This window comes from Ananas comosus, linkage group 16, assembly GCF_001540865.1.
Source record: "Ananas comosus cultivar F153 linkage group 16, ASM154086v1, whole genome shotgun sequence".
Taxonomy (NCBI): Eukaryota; Viridiplantae; Streptophyta; class Magnoliopsida; order Poales; family Bromeliaceae; genus Ananas; species Ananas comosus.
The window spans coordinates 9,255,925-9,273,130 of record NC_033636.1 but is presented as its reverse complement, the minus strand read 5'-3'; the positions used below and the strand labels follow the sequence as shown (position 1 = coordinate 9,273,130).

General features: G+C 35.4%; 1 protein-coding gene across 1 annotated transcript; it reads left to right on the top strand.

Annotated features, from left to right (window-relative positions):
• Positions 805 to 4,322, top strand: LOC109721865 (S-type anion channel SLAH2-like). The gene is made up of 7 exons (XM_020249662.1): positions 805 to 1,091; positions 1,217 to 1,430; positions 1,862 to 2,356; positions 2,529 to 2,902; positions 2,991 to 3,387; positions 3,531 to 3,562; positions 3,656 to 4,322. Exons 2-7 carry the CDS (start codon positions 1,236 to 1,238, stop codon positions 3,978 to 3,980), a joined length of 1,818 nt encoding a protein of 605 aa, XP_020105251.1. The 5' UTR covers positions 805 to 1,091; positions 1,217 to 1,235; the 3' UTR covers positions 3,981 to 4,322.

Here is a 17,206-nt window from a genome sequence, read left to right as displayed (position 1 = left end):
TAGATGTAAATAAATAAAATTCAAATACTAATGTCCAAAATAGGACCCATTAGGAAACTCCAAGCTTCTTTCTTACTCCCTTTTTTTTCTTTTCTTTTCTTTTTATTTTTCTCCTTCTTTGACCTCATATTTCTTCAAATTCCCATTCCCACTATACTATGTCCACACAATCCAAGACCCCCATTTCGTATTATATTTGGGTAAAATGTATTGTTCGTCTTGGCTACTGTATTTTCTCACTTAAATAGTTTAGTTTCTAAACTTTTGTGCATTTTAGATTGAAAAATAGTATCCTAGCTGTTTCGTTCATTTTCAGAAATAAATTTGCCTGAAAAAAGTAAAGTAACTAGATTTCAAAATTAAAATCTCAGATACCAACCATTAAGTCCTTTGTCACTTACACTAAGGCTTCGTTTGGGATTGCGAGGAGATTGCATTACGTGCGGTGAGAAACAACGATTAAAAAATATCATGTTTGTTTCCATACGTAATGTTGTGTTCCGCATATTGCGGTTAGTCAGTTACGATATATTTCTACGGTCCCATCAGAAAACGCAGAAGCATACCTCTATATGTTTTTTCTCAACTCCATTCTATCTAATAGCGTTGCTTTTTCTCAACTCCATTCTATCTAATAACGTTAGATAAGATAGATCTCAATACCAAACTAAGCATATTTAGAAGTGATAAAATAATTATACTTAAAAAAAAAGTACATAGCATGCAATATCGGAGTAGATGAGGTATAATCATGCAAGTTTCCCTCCCTGTTTCCTCTTTATATACGGAAGAATGAGAGTTACATGTTGTTAAGGAACAGCGCTTATGGCGGAAGCTCAGCGAAAACGATGCATTGGCATGTAATGCTGTGCACTGAAGCTTCTCGATACGTCTCAGCGCCCACCACCCTCTTTGAGTCTTTGTCACACTACTCAGAGCTTAATGTGTTCCTCTTCTCTTTCTCCTCCTCATTTTTGATTACTTCAAGCATCATTACAGGGGCTTCTTGTTGTACTTACTCTTCATACAAAGAGCCCAAGTTTTGAGGATACAAGCGCTTCTTTGTCGACGCTACTACTCACCCATTTGAGGTAGTTTGTTACGTGGTTTCTGTGCAGTTGCTTGTCGGAAAAATTTGTAGTTTGGTTTGGTGTGTTGAATTCTAATTATGGGCATGTTTATGTTTATATATATGTATGCTGTTTGGTTTTTGCAGGTGTTTTGTGATCTATAGGATGGAAAAGAAGGATCTCCAAGTTGAGCTTGGGACCAAGGAGTGCTTTGAAGAAGCACTCCCCCCTGTTTTGAAACTTGTTTCATCTCAAACTGTTGCTGGATTTGATTGTGTTGGTTATGCAAATGGCAAAAATGATCAATCTCAAACAGCTACCAATTACACTTCTCAAGAAGAGACACTTGTTCATGAGCCAGTAAGTTATATGTATATATATATATATATATATATTTTGTGTATATATATTTCGCTTTCTTGATATTCTAGGTGAAATTAGTGTTCTCTTTAAAAGTTCTTTATCATCTTTGTCATGGTTGCAAAATTTTGCTTTGCAAATGAACTAATGAGGTGTCAACAGATTCATCAAGTGCAATAGTTAACAGCAAAAATGTTTTCATTTACTTTCCTTGTCAAAATTAAACTTGTTTAAAATTGCTTTTCGTTTCACATGTTGGATAGCAGGGAAGTTACAGGTGAAATTACTGATAAATCATCGAATAGTTTTCCAAAGTGGCGTTCGTCTACACTTATTGCACAAATTTCTACTTGCTATTCGGTATCGCGCTCGTGTAGAATGGTTATACTTCCTTTTGGGTTCAAATTTTGTTTACAAATGTTTCGTTGCAGGGAACAGAAGTTGCTGATACTCGTGGACAGGACATAGTAATCAACTTGCCCGAGCTAAGCTCGCCGATTCAAATGGCCAATCATAGCCGTCCGTTCTCTCTGTCTTTTAGCTTGCCGAGCTCTCCCTCGGGGCTTCACATCGGGCAAACCAAGACGGTCATTTACACCGATAAAGACAAAGCAAATGCTGCTAACGGCGTGAGCTCTCAACCGCCTGAACAAGGGAAGTATCATTCTCAGCCTATGCCTGTGATCGAGGGCCCGAGAAGAGTGCCGAGGAGTGACAGTGTGCGGGACAAACGATTCGATCCTTTTAAGACGTGGTCGGGGAGGCTCGAGAGGCAGCTGTCAAATTTGCGCGGGAAGCCCCAAGAGGTAGAAGAAGAAGAGGATTTGGAGGCCAATTCCTCTCATGGTGCTGCCCAAACCGACGCCGTTCCGGCCGTGGAACGCTATTTCGATGCCTTGGAAGGGCCCGAATTGGACACTTTAAGGGTAAGACGATCTCCGCCAACGGTTACAAATTGAGTTACTGAAGTTTGATCCCGATTTCAATTACTAAAGATGATGCGAAAACGGCATCTTTTCTGAAATGATAATGTATGTATGTTCTGGTTGGCATGCTGCCACTGACATCAGAATGCGTCTTGATTGATCTGCACTGCAGGCAACAGAAGTGTCTGTTCTGCCAGAGGACGAGAAGTGGCCCTTCCTTCTGCGATTCCCGGTAAACGCTTTCGGAATTTGCCTCGGGGTCAGCGGCCAGGCCATTCTCTGGAAAACACTGGCAACATCCCCCTCCATGACCTTCCTCCGCGTGAGCCCGACCGCGAATCTAGTCCTGTGGTTCATCTCCCTTGCACTGATGGGCCTCATCTCCCTCATTTACTCCTTGAAAGTTATCTTCTACTTCGAAGCGGTCCGGCGGGAGTACTACCACCCCGTCCGCGTCAACTTCTTCTTCGCCCCCTGGATCACCTGCCTCTTCTTAGCCATCGGAGTTCCGCCATCCGTTGCTGTCAACCTTCCAGCCCCTCTCTGGTACCGCCAAAACAACCGTTTTTTTTTCTGTAAAAGCTTAAGCTGCTAGCCAGAGAACGGTGTTTTAATATTTTTCTATGCTCGACAGGTATGTCCTCATGGCTCCAATCTTTTGCCTGGAACTGAAAATTTATGGCCAGTGGATGTCCGGCGGCCAAAGAAGGCTCTCGAAGGTGGCGAATCCGTCGAACCACTTATCGATCGTAGGCAACTTTGTCGGCGCGTTGTTGGGCGCGTCGATGGGGCTCAAAGAAGGGCCGATCTTCTTCTTCGCGGTCGGATTGGCTCACTACATTGTACTGTTTGTAACTCTTTATCAGAGGCTCCCTACAAATCTCACTCTTCCGAAGGAGCTCCATCCGGTTTTCTTCCTATTCGTGGCGGCGCCGAGCGTCGCTTCCATGTCTTGGGCGAAGATCCAAGGAGACTTCGATTACGGGGCGCGAATCGCGTACTACATTGCTTTGTTCCTCTACATGTCACTGGTGAGATCCTCTCTTCAACCTTGATCAAGTTACATGTTCGAAAGTTGGAACGAAAAAAAAAAAACAAAGAACAAGTTTTGTGAGTTCTACCAATCCTCAGAAAGATTTGTATCTAATTCGTCGAATGTCTCCTCTCTTCGCAGGCCGTGCGGATAAACTTCTTTCGAGGCTTCAGGTAGTTATCTCGATTCTTTCCGAAGATTTACGCATTTTGCTACTTTCGTAAAGAGGACTCCTCATGTCTGATCGCTCTCTTTGTGTTCAACAGGTTCTCACTTGCTTGGTGGGCATACACATTTCCGATGACCGGTGCCGCAGTCGCGACAATAAGATACTCCGAGGAAGTTGCGAATGTGTTTACGCACGCCCTCTCTATCGGGCTCTCCGCCTTCTCCACCTTCATCGTGACAGCACTGCTCGTGACGACGATCATCCATGCATTCGTACTTGGCAACCTGTTCCCGAATGACATCTCGATCGCGATCACGCAGAAGAGACCGAAGTTCAGTAAGATGTTAGCACATCTAAGATCATCAAGCTCAGATATGAAAGATTTAGATTCTTCTGCACCAAGAGTTTCGCAGGAATACTGAGTGCATTCAGAAAGGTTGGTTTTGGACCGTCTGTACATAATTAATTGTTGGATCCTCTTCTGTAAAGAGATTCAAAGGCCAATTTATTCAACAGTGGCTATGAATCTCAAAGAGGTTCTCCAATTCATTTTATTTAGTTTATACATGAAAAGGGAGAGAGAGAGATAAGAGGAAGAGTTTGTAGAATAAGGAGAAGCATCCTACTCAATGTGGCATGCTCCCACTGAAGAACTGTAGCAATTATTTTCCTGGGTTTAGGCATGTGTGTGCTCAGATATTGTCATTGGACTAATATGTTAAACTTATCAATGGATGTGTGTTAATTTTGAATTTCTAAGCCAATTTTATTGCAGTAGTTAATATCAAGCTAGCTAATCTTGATGTGGTGCCCTTTTATGTAGTGCCCATTCAAGTCACATAGCCATTCTTAGCTCTGTAGATTAAAAACAAAAAAAAGTTTTTCTTAAAAAAATTCTTACCTAATAAACTATCTTTTTTTTGTTTCCAGAAATGTCAATTAAAAATGTGAAACAACTAAATTGGAACTTGAAATCTCAAGTCTCAAATATCAACATTCAAGCTTTTAACTAGCTGCACAAGATACAATATATTACCTTTTTTTAAAAAAAATAAATTGGCTCACCATGGTCATTAAAATTTGTAATTTTCAGCCCTTTCGATCACTAGGTAAATAATATCAAAAAAATCACTAAATTTATTTTCTACGTACTTCAAATACTCTAAATCAAGTATTATGGAGCTGATCGTTGATTCGAAAATTCCAACATCGAAAACGATTCAGAAGTACGGAGGGCTTCATATTTCCAGAAGCATACTAGCTCCCTCACTAAATTTGATTTCTAGAAGTTTTAAATGCTGTAAATAATGTTTAACGGTGTGGATCGTCGATTTGGAAGCTCTATCATCGAAAACAACGTATGAGTACGAGGGCGATCGTACTCATAATAGTATAGTAGCCGAACCCTATATAGGACATGGCTACTGTACCATTATGAGTATTGGAGCCCTCGTACTCATAAGTTGTTTTCAATGATGGAGCTTTCGAATCGACAATCCACTCCGTTAAATATGATTTAGAGTATTTGAAAACTGTCTAGAAATAAAGTTCGTAAATTTTCGAAATATAATAAAGTCCATTCAAGTGGGCATAAATGAACGGTCAATATCGAACGACGTCCTAAAAAAGGATGATCGGATCATTCATTCAAGATCGGAGTTATTGATCTTTATCTATATAGTGAATAGAATTTTCTATCAAAACTTCACACATTCCAATTCTTTTACACCGTTAAACTAGCAAGTATCCCATACCGCCGTTAAAAATTGTCAAATTTGTGACCTCTTGATCGTAAGGTAAATGATGTCGAAAAATTAAAAATTTGATTTCTAGAAGTTTTAAATGCTGTAAATAACGTTAAACGGTGTGGATCGTCGATTCGAAAGCTCTATCATCGAAAAACAACTTATGAGTACGAGGGCGATCGTCTCATTAATAGTATAGGAGCCAGACCCTATATATATATATATTATATATATAAGAGTCCAGCTACTATACTATTGATAGTACCAATCCTTGGTACTATTGAGTTTTCTACCGTTAGATCAACCATTTGATCATTTCCACTCGTTAGATTACTACTATAACACCACTCAACTCAACCCTAGGGGACCACTATCAATTTAACCAGGACCACTATCATCCTAACGCGTACATCCTTTCATCCAACGGCCGAAAACTCAATAGTACCATGGGCTTGGTACTATTGATAGTATAGTAGCATAATTCTATATATATAATATATATAGAGTTGAGCTAGAATACTCTCTGATAGTAAACGGAGCGTTTTACTATCGAGTTTGTTTTCGATGATAAGCTTCCAAATTGACGATCGGCTCCGTTAAATATGATCTAAACCATTTAAACTACCTAGAAATCAAATTTCACGGCACTTTCGATATTGTTCTTTTATCCATCTAGTGAAACAGAAAATGAATGGTTGAAAATGAATATTCTTTAAAAAATGATGATAGGAGTCTGTATCAAGATCAAGAGTATAGATCTTGTTTTAAATAGTTTAAAGAATTTTCTAACAAAAAATTTAATTGATTTGAATATCTTTACACCGTAAAACGAGAAAACGTTTCTTAATCCACCATTAAAATTATAAATTTTGAAACCTTTTGATCATTAGGCAAATGATGTCGAAAAGATTTAAAATTTGATTTCTAAACACTTTAAGTGGTATAGATCATGTTTCAACTGAGCCGATCGTCAATTTGGAAGCTCTATCATCCGAAAACAACTCGATAGTAAAATGCCCGTTTACTATCGAGAGTATTACTAAGCTCAATCATATATATATAATATATATATATATATATATATAGAGAGAGAGAGAGAGAGAGAGAGAGAGAGAGAGAGAGAGAGAATTGAGCTCTTATACTTTTAAAAGTACCAAGTCATTGGTGCTTGTAAGTTTTCGGCCATTGGATTAAGGAATGTGCGGTTAGGACGATGTGGGCCCCCTAGAGTTGAGTTGGTGGTTGGTTGAATAGTATAATCTAACGGGTGAAAATGATTAAAGACATAGATCTAACGGTAAAATATTTACAAGCACCATAGCCGGACTCTATATGCGGTTAGCATGATGCTTGTAAATTTTTAGCCATTGGATTAAGAGATATGCGGTTAGGATGATGTTGGCTCCCTAGGGTTGAGTGAGTGGTTGGTTGAATAGTATAATCTAATGGTTGAAAATGATCCGTGGAGTAAATCTATTGGTAAAAAACTTACAAGCACCAAGTGCTTGGTGCTTTTACAAGCACCATAGCTGGACTCTATAATAGAATTGAGCTCCTATACTTTTAAAAGTATCAAGACCTTGGTGCTTGTAAAATTTTAGCCATTGGATTAAGAGATATGCGGTTAGGATGATGTGGGCTCCCTAGGGTTGAGTGTGTGGTTGGTTGAATAGTATAATCTAATGGTTGAAAATGATCCGTTGAGTAAATCTAATGGTAAAAAACTTACAAGCACCAAGTGCTTGGTGCTTTTATAAACACCATAGCTGGACTCTCTCTCTCTCTCTCTATATATATGGAATTGAGTTCCTATATTTTTTAAAAGTATCAAGTCATTAGTTTATATTTTTTAAAAGTATCAAGTCATTAGTTTTTCGGTCTTTGGATGAAAATTTGTACGATTATTAGGATGATAGTGGTTCTCTAGGATTAAGTGTTCAAATCAACGATTTTAGGGTGTTCAAATCAATAATCCACATCGTTAAAACTGATGTAGGATATTTAAAGTTTTTATGAATATGCCTTTATATTTTTTCAACATAGTTTATTTTATGATCAAATCATTTTAAAATTGTTAATTTTTAATGACTACTATAACGAGTTTGTAGTTTAATGGTGTAGTAAAATTTAAGTTTATTCAAATTTTGATAAAAAATATTTTAAACTATCTAGATCAAAATCAACATTCTTGATCTTGAAATTCAAAAGTTCTATCTTCAAATTTTAAAGATTGTTCAAGTTTTACCATTCATTTGGACACAATTTATTTATAAAGTAAATAATATCGAAAAAATTGAAAACTTCATATTTAACTGTGTGAATCGTTCATTTGAATACCTTAAGATTGAAACACGAGACTAATAGTAACAAAAATTCAGTACTATAAGTACTAAGTAGCCCTATAATATATATATTATATATATATATATATATAGTATATAGAACGGGCTATGTGGCTATTAAGGAGCAACGGACAGTCCTTGTGCTCCTAACCTTTCTAACACTCATCAAGATTGATGGATGGTTTAGAAATAAGAGAGGAAAGAGATATTGGGAAGAATTGGGTGTCTCAATTTCGTCTTCTGAATTTCTCCCAATATCTCTTCTCTATCATTCTAACAGCACCCAATCAAAACATTGATGGGTGGTTAGAAAGTTAGGAGCACAAGGGTTGCTGTACTCCAAATAGCAATGTAGCCCTGCTCTCTCTCTCTTCTCTCCTCTATATATATATATATACAAGCACGGCTGGTATACTATCGTGCACCAACACACCACCTCCGTGCTACCACCCCAATTCTACACTATGGCATACCCAGCCAACACCACACCAGCTTATCAAATCGACATCGGCCGTAGACTTGATCTACACTATGAAGAGTATTTGGAAACTAAAATTCATAATTTGTATTGGTATCATTTACCTATCAAACAGTAGTCTAAAAATGAACGACTAAAAATATAAAGTCTCATAAAATAATTGAATTTAAGATCATAGGTACTGATCTTACTCTAAATAGTAAAAAATATTTCCTATAAAAATTTTCATCTTATTGGATTGTTTTACACCAGGCGTTACCAACAATCATCACATCTACTAAACTTACAAAATTATCACTTTGAGACCCCCCCACTCTCCCTCTGATCAACTAGCCTATCATGATGTCGAAATTATAATATTCAGTTTCAAATACTTACCAAATCCAGTGTAAGAAGTCTGCACCCGAGCGATCGTCGAGATTTAGAATAAGCTTAGATAGCACCAAAATGCATGGTCTATGAGTAGTACCCAGCCGGACTATATATATATATAATATATATAATAAATATATATATATATGAAAGAGAGAGAGAGCAGAGAGTAAGGCTACTATGCTATCGGAAGCACGGAGCCTTTCGTGCTTCCAGCTCGTTTTCGATGTTGCGACTTTCGAATCGTCGATCGGCTCCGTTAAACTTGATCTAGAGTATTTGAAGTACCTAGAAAATAAATTATGCGATTTTTTGATTACATTAAAATAAAAGTTTGCAAAAGGAAAACAGTGTATTTTTTCGATTACATGCACCAAGACATATAATCCTACATAAACATAGGGCGTATGGAATATATCTATGTATATGCCTTTTTTATCTTTAATAAGGCGTATTAGTTTATTTTTATGTAATAAAACACACTAATTGCTCATAATATGTGTGTTCTTACTCTCTTTTTGTCATGTAATCTAATAGAGATGGGTCAATTAACAATAGAATATTATTATTATTTTTGTAAATATTATTTTTTAACAATTATGTCATATTATTCAATAGAAAATATTTATTTTTACAACCCATATGGGAGTGTATATCTTACACCCATTGCATCCAAAAGCTTATAAACTTTTTAAAATTTTTCAGCATTACAAAAAATGTGATGTGTCAAATGAGTACATCACAATCTTTCAAATGTCAGGATATAAATTTTACACTTATAAAATAGGTGTACAAATAGTAATGCTTTATTTAACACGGTTGAAGGTTTGATCATCAGTTGGGTTGGGTAGAGTTGGCTGATCGACAGGTTTGGTTGAGTAAGATTTGTGGATTGAATTGGATCGAATCAGATTGATAGGTTAGTTGGACAAATTATCTGATCAATCATGAGTTGAGTTAGGTTGGTTTTAATGGATCAGTATATTTAGTTGAATCTGACCCGACCCGACCCGACCTGACCCGTAGCAAATTCTATCTCTACCATGAGAATATTCCTAAATAGGTTCGATTATGCATATTTTTTAATAAAAGTTTTTTTTTTATAGATAAACCATCATATTGGAATTGATAACTTAGTTTTGGTCACATCATTAGGTGGATAAGCCATCGTATATGCGAGGGTCCTCTCGAGTCCACGTTGCCCATCAATGCATAGTATATCAAAGCAAAGGACCAACGTTGACCGTCAGATCAACCGGTTGGACGGTGATGCCCGTGATTCGCGCTATCGCCGTCAAATGAGAAATCAACGGATGTCGTTGGTCCACCATCCAACGCGCCGAAGTAGAGCACGAGCTCCTAAGTTTTTTTGTTTTTTTTTTAAAAAAAAACTTCAGATACCTCGCAAGGATGTAAAATAATAAGAATTCAAATTTAAAAGTTTGTATACTAATCATCAAGTATTTAACTAATTGTTCTAAGAATGATCAATAACCAAAAAAATATTTATATCCTAATTAAGTAGTAGTGCGAAATAGATGTTTTGGTCGAATGTTGTTAAATTATTAAACTAATTGCTAAGTGCTGAGCTTTTAACTTTATCTCATCAAAAATATTAAGAGATTGATACATTAACCTCCGAGCTAGGTGTCACAATCTATTGCTCGAAAAAAAAAGAAGGAAATTAAGGGGCCGTTTGGTTAGATGTAGTTGCAGAAACAGTGTAGTTGGAAATACATGCAGTTGCAAATACTGCAGTTATAACTACACCTAGTCTGTTTGGTTTTACGCAGTTGCAACTACTGCAGTTACATTTCTTCTGTTTGGTAATATGAAGCTGATAGTTGTATTTATGAATTTTGTCACCTCTTCAGATAGAGTGGTGAGGTTACCTTCACTAAACATAAAATAATTGTATAAATTTATTAATTATTTAAATTTACTATTTATAAATAAATAAGTAGATATATATAATATTTTTATATTTTTCAATAATTCTTCAACTTATTAATCGACACATTTAAAATTTTTAATTTATTTAATTTTAATATGTAAATCAAACTTTAAAAATTTAAACGATTCTCTCTTCTTTTTTTTTAATCAAATTTAATAATTATAATTAATTAAAACTTATTAAATTAACATACACGATCACATTCTATAAAAATTTAGAAAAAAAAACTATATTTATATTTTAAATAAAATAAATTTAAAAAAATTAATTTTTTGCACAAAGCTTGTATTGTCTAAAAAATTTTATTAGTATGAGTTTATTTATAAGTATTTTTATTTACCTATATACATATATTATTTATTTATTTAGCTATTTATTTATTTATTTATTTATTTATTTATTATTATTAATTTGTGGGTGATTCTATCCCTCACCAACTGCTGCAGTTGGAACTACGACCAATTTGGATGTAGTTCCAACTGCAGTATTTGGGCCTTCTTGTGCAGTTGGAACTGCAGCAATTGAACTCAACTACACTAAACCAAACAAAGGAATTGTGGCTGCATGCATTTGCAACTGTACTGCAGTTGCAAATGCGCACAACCAAACAGCCCCTAAGTGCTTCTACTATTCTAGAAGATATATATTCTCAAATGAGGCTAATGAATTAGGTATTTTTGGTATGATTGTAGGATTAGACTATTAATGTGTGGGCATAAATCATATAAAAAATTTTGAGCTTGATTCATGCACGCTTGTCCCACGTGTTATACTGGCTTATCAGCACATTAGCGATTTATCAAAAGTTCTCTTGGTCAACTCAAAGCATAAGTTTCTCTCAATGCATACAATTGTACATACCTGATCTCAAAATATTGTACTCATAAGATTATTGATTAGTTTATGCAGACAGTAGTAATAAATATGCAAATTTACTGAGATCGCACAAAACATAATTAATATAAATCTTTTGTATAATTATTAAATTTTTACGGAGTATTGATATGATAGTATATATATATATATATATATATATATATATATATATAGAGAGAGAGAGAGAGAGAGAGAGAGAGTTGAGCTGAAATGCTATCAGTAGCAAACGGGCTCTGTTGTCACCCATTTGTTTTCGATGATGGAGCCCTCAAATCAACGATCGGCACCGTTGAACATGATCTATATCACTTGAAGTACCTAGAAATTAAATTTCAAATATTTTCGATATCATTGACCTAATGATCAAAGGGTTTCAAAATTTGTAATTTTAATGATCGATATGAGGTGTTTTCTCGTTTAACGGTGTAAAGCTATCCAAATCAATTGAATTTTGGTTAGAAAATTTTTTAAACTATTTAGAACAAGATCTACACTCTCGATCTTGATTAATTACAAAATTCCTATCATCATTTTTAAGAGGATATTCATTTTCAGCCGTCTATTTTTACGCCCACTTGATGAATGAAATTAAGAACAATATCGGAAAAACATGAAATTTTATTTCTAGATACGTCAGGTGGTATAGATCATTTTCAACGATACCGATCGTCAATTTGGAGGCTCCATCATCCAAAACAAATGGGTGGCAACGGAGCCCGTTTGCTATCGAGCTCAACTCTGTATATATATATATATATATATATATATAGAGAGAGAGAGAGAGAGAGAGAGAGAGAGAGGGTGGGTTACTATACTCTTATGAGTATAGAACCTTACTACTCATAAGTTTGTTTTCGATGTTGAGAGTTTTCAAATGATTGATCCACACCGTTAAACATGATCTAAGTATTTGAAACTTCTAGAAAATAATTTGATAATTTTCGAAATCATTATAAAGTCATCAAGTAGAATTATATATATATATATATATATATATATATAATAATAATATATATATATAGTTGGGCTAGAATACTATTGATAGTAAAAGATCTTTTTTGCTATTAAGTTTTTAGCTTTTGGATCAATTACTTTTTATCATTTCTAACTATTGGATTAAATATTATAACCCGATGGAGACCACTCAATTCTAGAGAGGAGGACCACTCAACTCTAAAAGACTAATATCATTCTAATCCTATAATTTCTCATCCGAAAATTAAAAACTTGATAGCAAAAAAGATATTTTACTATCAATAGTATTCCAACCTATCTCTCTCTCTATATATATATATATATATATATAACTAGTTTTAAAGCAAGTGTGAGAGATAACTGGGATAAGTGATATAAGCACTATTGCACAAAGCGGGGAGGGTGATGCACGTTTTATTCAAGCGGTTTGTTTGGTCTCCGTACAGCAGCGATGAGGTCTGAAAGTTGTGTAATTTGGTTGGCTGCGTTTTGTCACGAGGAAGCCTCCCACTTGAACTAAATATGTACATATTTTATATAATATAATATAATAATATGTATTCATCATTCACAGCTCACAACAAATTAACAAGGGACCGACCGTCCCTACAGCAAATGGCAAAGAATTTGATAGTTGATATTCGAAGTCCTAAGTTCGAATTCTAATTGATTCACATTTGTAGCTAAATTTATTTCTAAATGAAATAAACGAAACGGATAGCACGCTACCTATCTTTCAAAAAAAAAAAAACAAATTAACGAAGGAGATGATGGAAGTACTGGTGGTGACTAGAGAGCCAAAGAGGAGTTGGGTGCAGAACCGAAGAGTGAAAAGTGACGGCCATGTTAATTATCACCACTGACTTGTCCAGATATTTGATATTGCTGAACAGTGGATTAGAAGGTTCGGAATTCAGACCCCTTGCATGCGTGCCGGCTTTCGGCCTTTGGAGTAGTGAAATAAGTGACAAGTGTAGAAAAGATTTTTTGGAGTGGGGTTTATAGGTTTGTTTGCGTAGATGATTGGTATATCCAGAAGCATCTTAGAAGGTCTGGAATTCGACCCACGCAATGATGGAAGTGGTGGTGGTGGCAGGTAAGCCAAAAAGGAGTTGGCCGCAAAGAATGACAAGTGACGGGCATGTTAATTAGCACCACTGACTTGCCTAGATATTTGATTTTTTTTGTTTTTTGAGAGATAGCTAGTATGCTACCCGCTTCATTTTATTTCATTTAGAAATAAACTAGCTAAAAATGTGAATCAACTAGGATTCGAAGGTCCGAAATAGCAGATTAGAAGGTCCGGAATTCGGACCCCTTGTGTGCTGTCTTTTAGCCTTTGGAGTAGTGAAATAAACGACAAGTGTAGAAAAGATTTTTTGGAGTGGGGTTTATAGGTTTGTTTGCGTAGATGATTGGTATTTCTAGAAGCAGATTAGAAGGTCTGGAATTTGACCCACGCAAGAAATATTAAACCACAGGGTACTAAAGTGAGAAAATGCGAAACCACATGATACTAACTTGATACACTTTAAATCACGGGGTAATAAAGTGCGAAAGTGCGAAACCACGGGGGATATTTGAAGTTTTTTCTTATAATAAATTAAAATTTTGAGAATCAAAATGCAACGTACGTTCATAGTTTGAGGGCCAAAATTGCAATTTAGCTTAATTCCAACCCCAAAAGAGATTATTAATATTGTTCTACCAAAAGTACGAAGCCCATTGACAGCTTGATTACAATTTTCTTGCACATGTTTGCCTTTCACATTTTATCAGGAATCAAGGAGGCTGCAAGTACTTTTTATGAAATTCCTAACTCCTTGTTTTTTCTTTTTTTCTGCTACATATTCGATCGATTTTCACCTTCGATTTCCTTGCATATGTTTGCTAGCTTTTCATCACTAATTTCAACAAGTTGGTGTGAATCCAAACCTGTTTCTGGTTTTCAAAAGTTGCATATAGTCATGCAAGAGATCTGTGAAGTAGGACATGTTTGGCACAGCACGATATTCTTAGTGATCGGAACTGATTGCTAGAGTTGTTTACTGGAGAGATATGTAATTAAACATAAAAGATTTTTAATCAACTATAATTTCCTAACTTTTCTCTAATAAAGTTAGTTTGAATTTCACATGTAGAAAGTTTTTTGTTTTTAGGGTAAAAAAAAGTACTTTAAAAGCTACACCAAATGACCATCGACATATAATTTGGCTTAGTTTTCAGAATATTGTCAACTTAAAAGGCGAAAACAAATGTTTAACTTTAAAAAAAGAAAAAATTAAGTGCCTAGAAGTTGTACAAGCTTATAGGTGTATAAAAAAATTAAAAAGTTTAATGTTTTCTATTGGTGCGAGTAAAGAGTCCAAAATTAAACAGGCTCAAGCCACACACATGTCCTAGACATCTAGGTATATAAAGCTAATTAATTTAATAACTTTTGATATTGGATTGAGTAATATATTAAACCCACAAAGTAATATTGTGCGACATGCCTACGTAGAACGCACAGTATAGCATCATCATCATCATCATTAGCACTAGAATAAAATTTTCATTTCTTTTAAGGAGACAAACCTAATCTAGTGTGCATCCTAAAAAAGGAAAAGAACGTAATTTATTTGCAAAAGATTTTCACATCAGCCCAACAAAAACACGTCGTGAGAACCAGCTAAAGTTTATCTATATGCGCAGATCGGTTCACGTTCATCTGAAAAGAGAGAGCCTTTTGAGGCGTATTATTGTGATCTAGTCGATGCTCAACTTACAAAGTCAGATTAAGCGGATGAGAAGACTCATTAATTCCACTCATCAAAAACCCACATTGGCGACCATATTCGTTTGCGTGTAGTAAGCTTTGTGCGTAGTAACTTTCTGTATGCTAGTCCGTAGAGAATTTGCGCCATTTCAATTGTATTCGTGGCATCAAATTAATCTTTTTAAAGCTAGCTAGTTCCTAATGACCCGAAAAACCAAAAGAAAAAAAGTTACAAAACTCACTTTAATTACATTGTTAAAAGCACTTCTCATTTAATTTGCTAACCTCCTCAGAGCACACCAAAAGCCTAGAACCTAATTTAGGTATACAAATCTTATAGTGGCTCTCCACTATACATGAGAGTTGATCATTTTTAAAAGTAAAAATGTATGGAGACCCCACCACCTATACTCAATTTTCAAATGTCCTCCTCAACTTTATTTTTCTTTTTCTCCAAATGAAATTCATCATATATACTGTAATATTAATATTAAAGATTACTATTCTACGTTAGTTTAACCTTCTGAAGATTAACAACTATTTCATATTATTTAACATGATATCTGAATATATATATCTATAATTTATTATATATATATTATATATATAGAAGGTTCGAAATTTAGATCCTCGGAATAATTTACGTACCTGTTTTGAACCGAAGGATACGCAGTCTTCAGTTGAAACCTACGTACGAGTCTAAATTCCACACCCAACATTTTAGTATGGATTCGTGACTCGGACCCGCACCCAAACTCCACGCCTTTTGTGACAGCAACTCTCTCTTTCCCTGTAGTTTCAAAGTTGCTCGTCATTTCATGCACAGCGCAACAAAAGCAATATTTTCCGCGAAGCACTTTTTCCAGTTGCCGCGTGCATGCGCAGTAGAAACTAATTAATGGTCTCATTCACGTACAACAAAAACGGTCTATAGCGACACTTTCTAAATATAGTATATGTCAGAAAAGTGCTGCTAGCCTTAAATTACCGACACTTTTAAAAAGTGTTGCTATATGTGGGGTCGCTAGGTATATAGTGACAGTTAAAGAGTGTCGCTATAACCTAAAAGAGTGCTGCTAATTTACCAACACTTATTTAAGCATTTAGCAACCTCCGAAACTCTATCTCGTTGGCTGCGATGGCGGAGGAGGACGACAGGAAAGGCTTTTCGTCTAGAATTTCAGTGGATTGAGTGAAGAGAGAAGAAAAGATGGTAATTGATTTTTCTTTTTTTTTTCTATTCTGTTCGTAATCAGGCCAAATGGATTGGGTGTGGTGGGTTGAGTAGAGTAATCTTTTATTTTTGGTTGGATTGGGCTTTATATTTAGGCATTAGTAGATGTTTTTTTAAGTTTTAGAATAAATGGGACATTTACTCAAAAGTGTCCCAAACATGTGTCCCTATAACCTAATTCTGTTGTAGTGATTCCTCCTCTTTTTTTTTTTCTTTTTTTTTTGTATATATAGTGATGTTAGATGTATGCTGTAGAAGTGAATCAGACTGACATATATATTTTTTTTAGAATATAAATTTTTATTTGATTTTAAAATATTATAAATAAATTTGGGTTCTTATTTTTATTCATATTGTGTATGTGTTCATGAATCGTCCAAACAATTAATAAGATGATGACATATATTCTCAAGAGTTGAGAATTTGAGACATGTATTATTGGTGGTTAATTCCTAAATGCTCCCGATCAATGGATCTATCACCGGGACGGTGATTGATCTGATTAGATTGGTGCATAGGTCGCTTCCCTCTTTGGGTAGACGAGTCTCGAGTCGACAGTGTAGGGACACTGAAGCGAATATGCAGGTGGTTATTAGAGAATAAGGATACCGAGCGTGACCAACGCGAGAAGTCACTTAAATGTCTGCTCACTCGTTAGTGACTTACTCAATGTTACAGTAGTGTGACTGGTCCTTTGACCTGCGATGTCTCCGCTATTCACAATGAGGTTACTGTAGTTTGACTGTACATACACTTGATCCCTAGCCATTCGGATCCTTGCGGTGTATGTTGGGTGCAGTAGGTTCATTGTAGAAATATGGCGTGCACTTAGATGAAATCTATCTCTCTTGATAGATAGGGGTGTTAGTCCTATATGATTTATGAGACCGAATTTAGAAGATCTTGGCCAGGGC

Bases quoted from the DNA above. Each gene is read 5' to 3' on its own strand.
- LOC109721865 (XM_020249662.1), top strand. From the start codon at position 1,236: ATGGAAAAGAAGGATCTCCAAGTTGAGCTTGGGACCAAGGAGTGCTTT. The intron at 1,431-1,861 runs GTAAGTTATATG...GTTTCGTTGCAG, and splicing joins AGACACTTGTTCATGAGCCA to GGAACAGAAGTTGCTGATAC. The intron at 2,357-2,528 runs GTAAGACGATCT...TCTGCACTGCAG, and splicing joins CCGAATTGGACACTTTAAGG to GCAACAGAAGTGTCTGTTCT.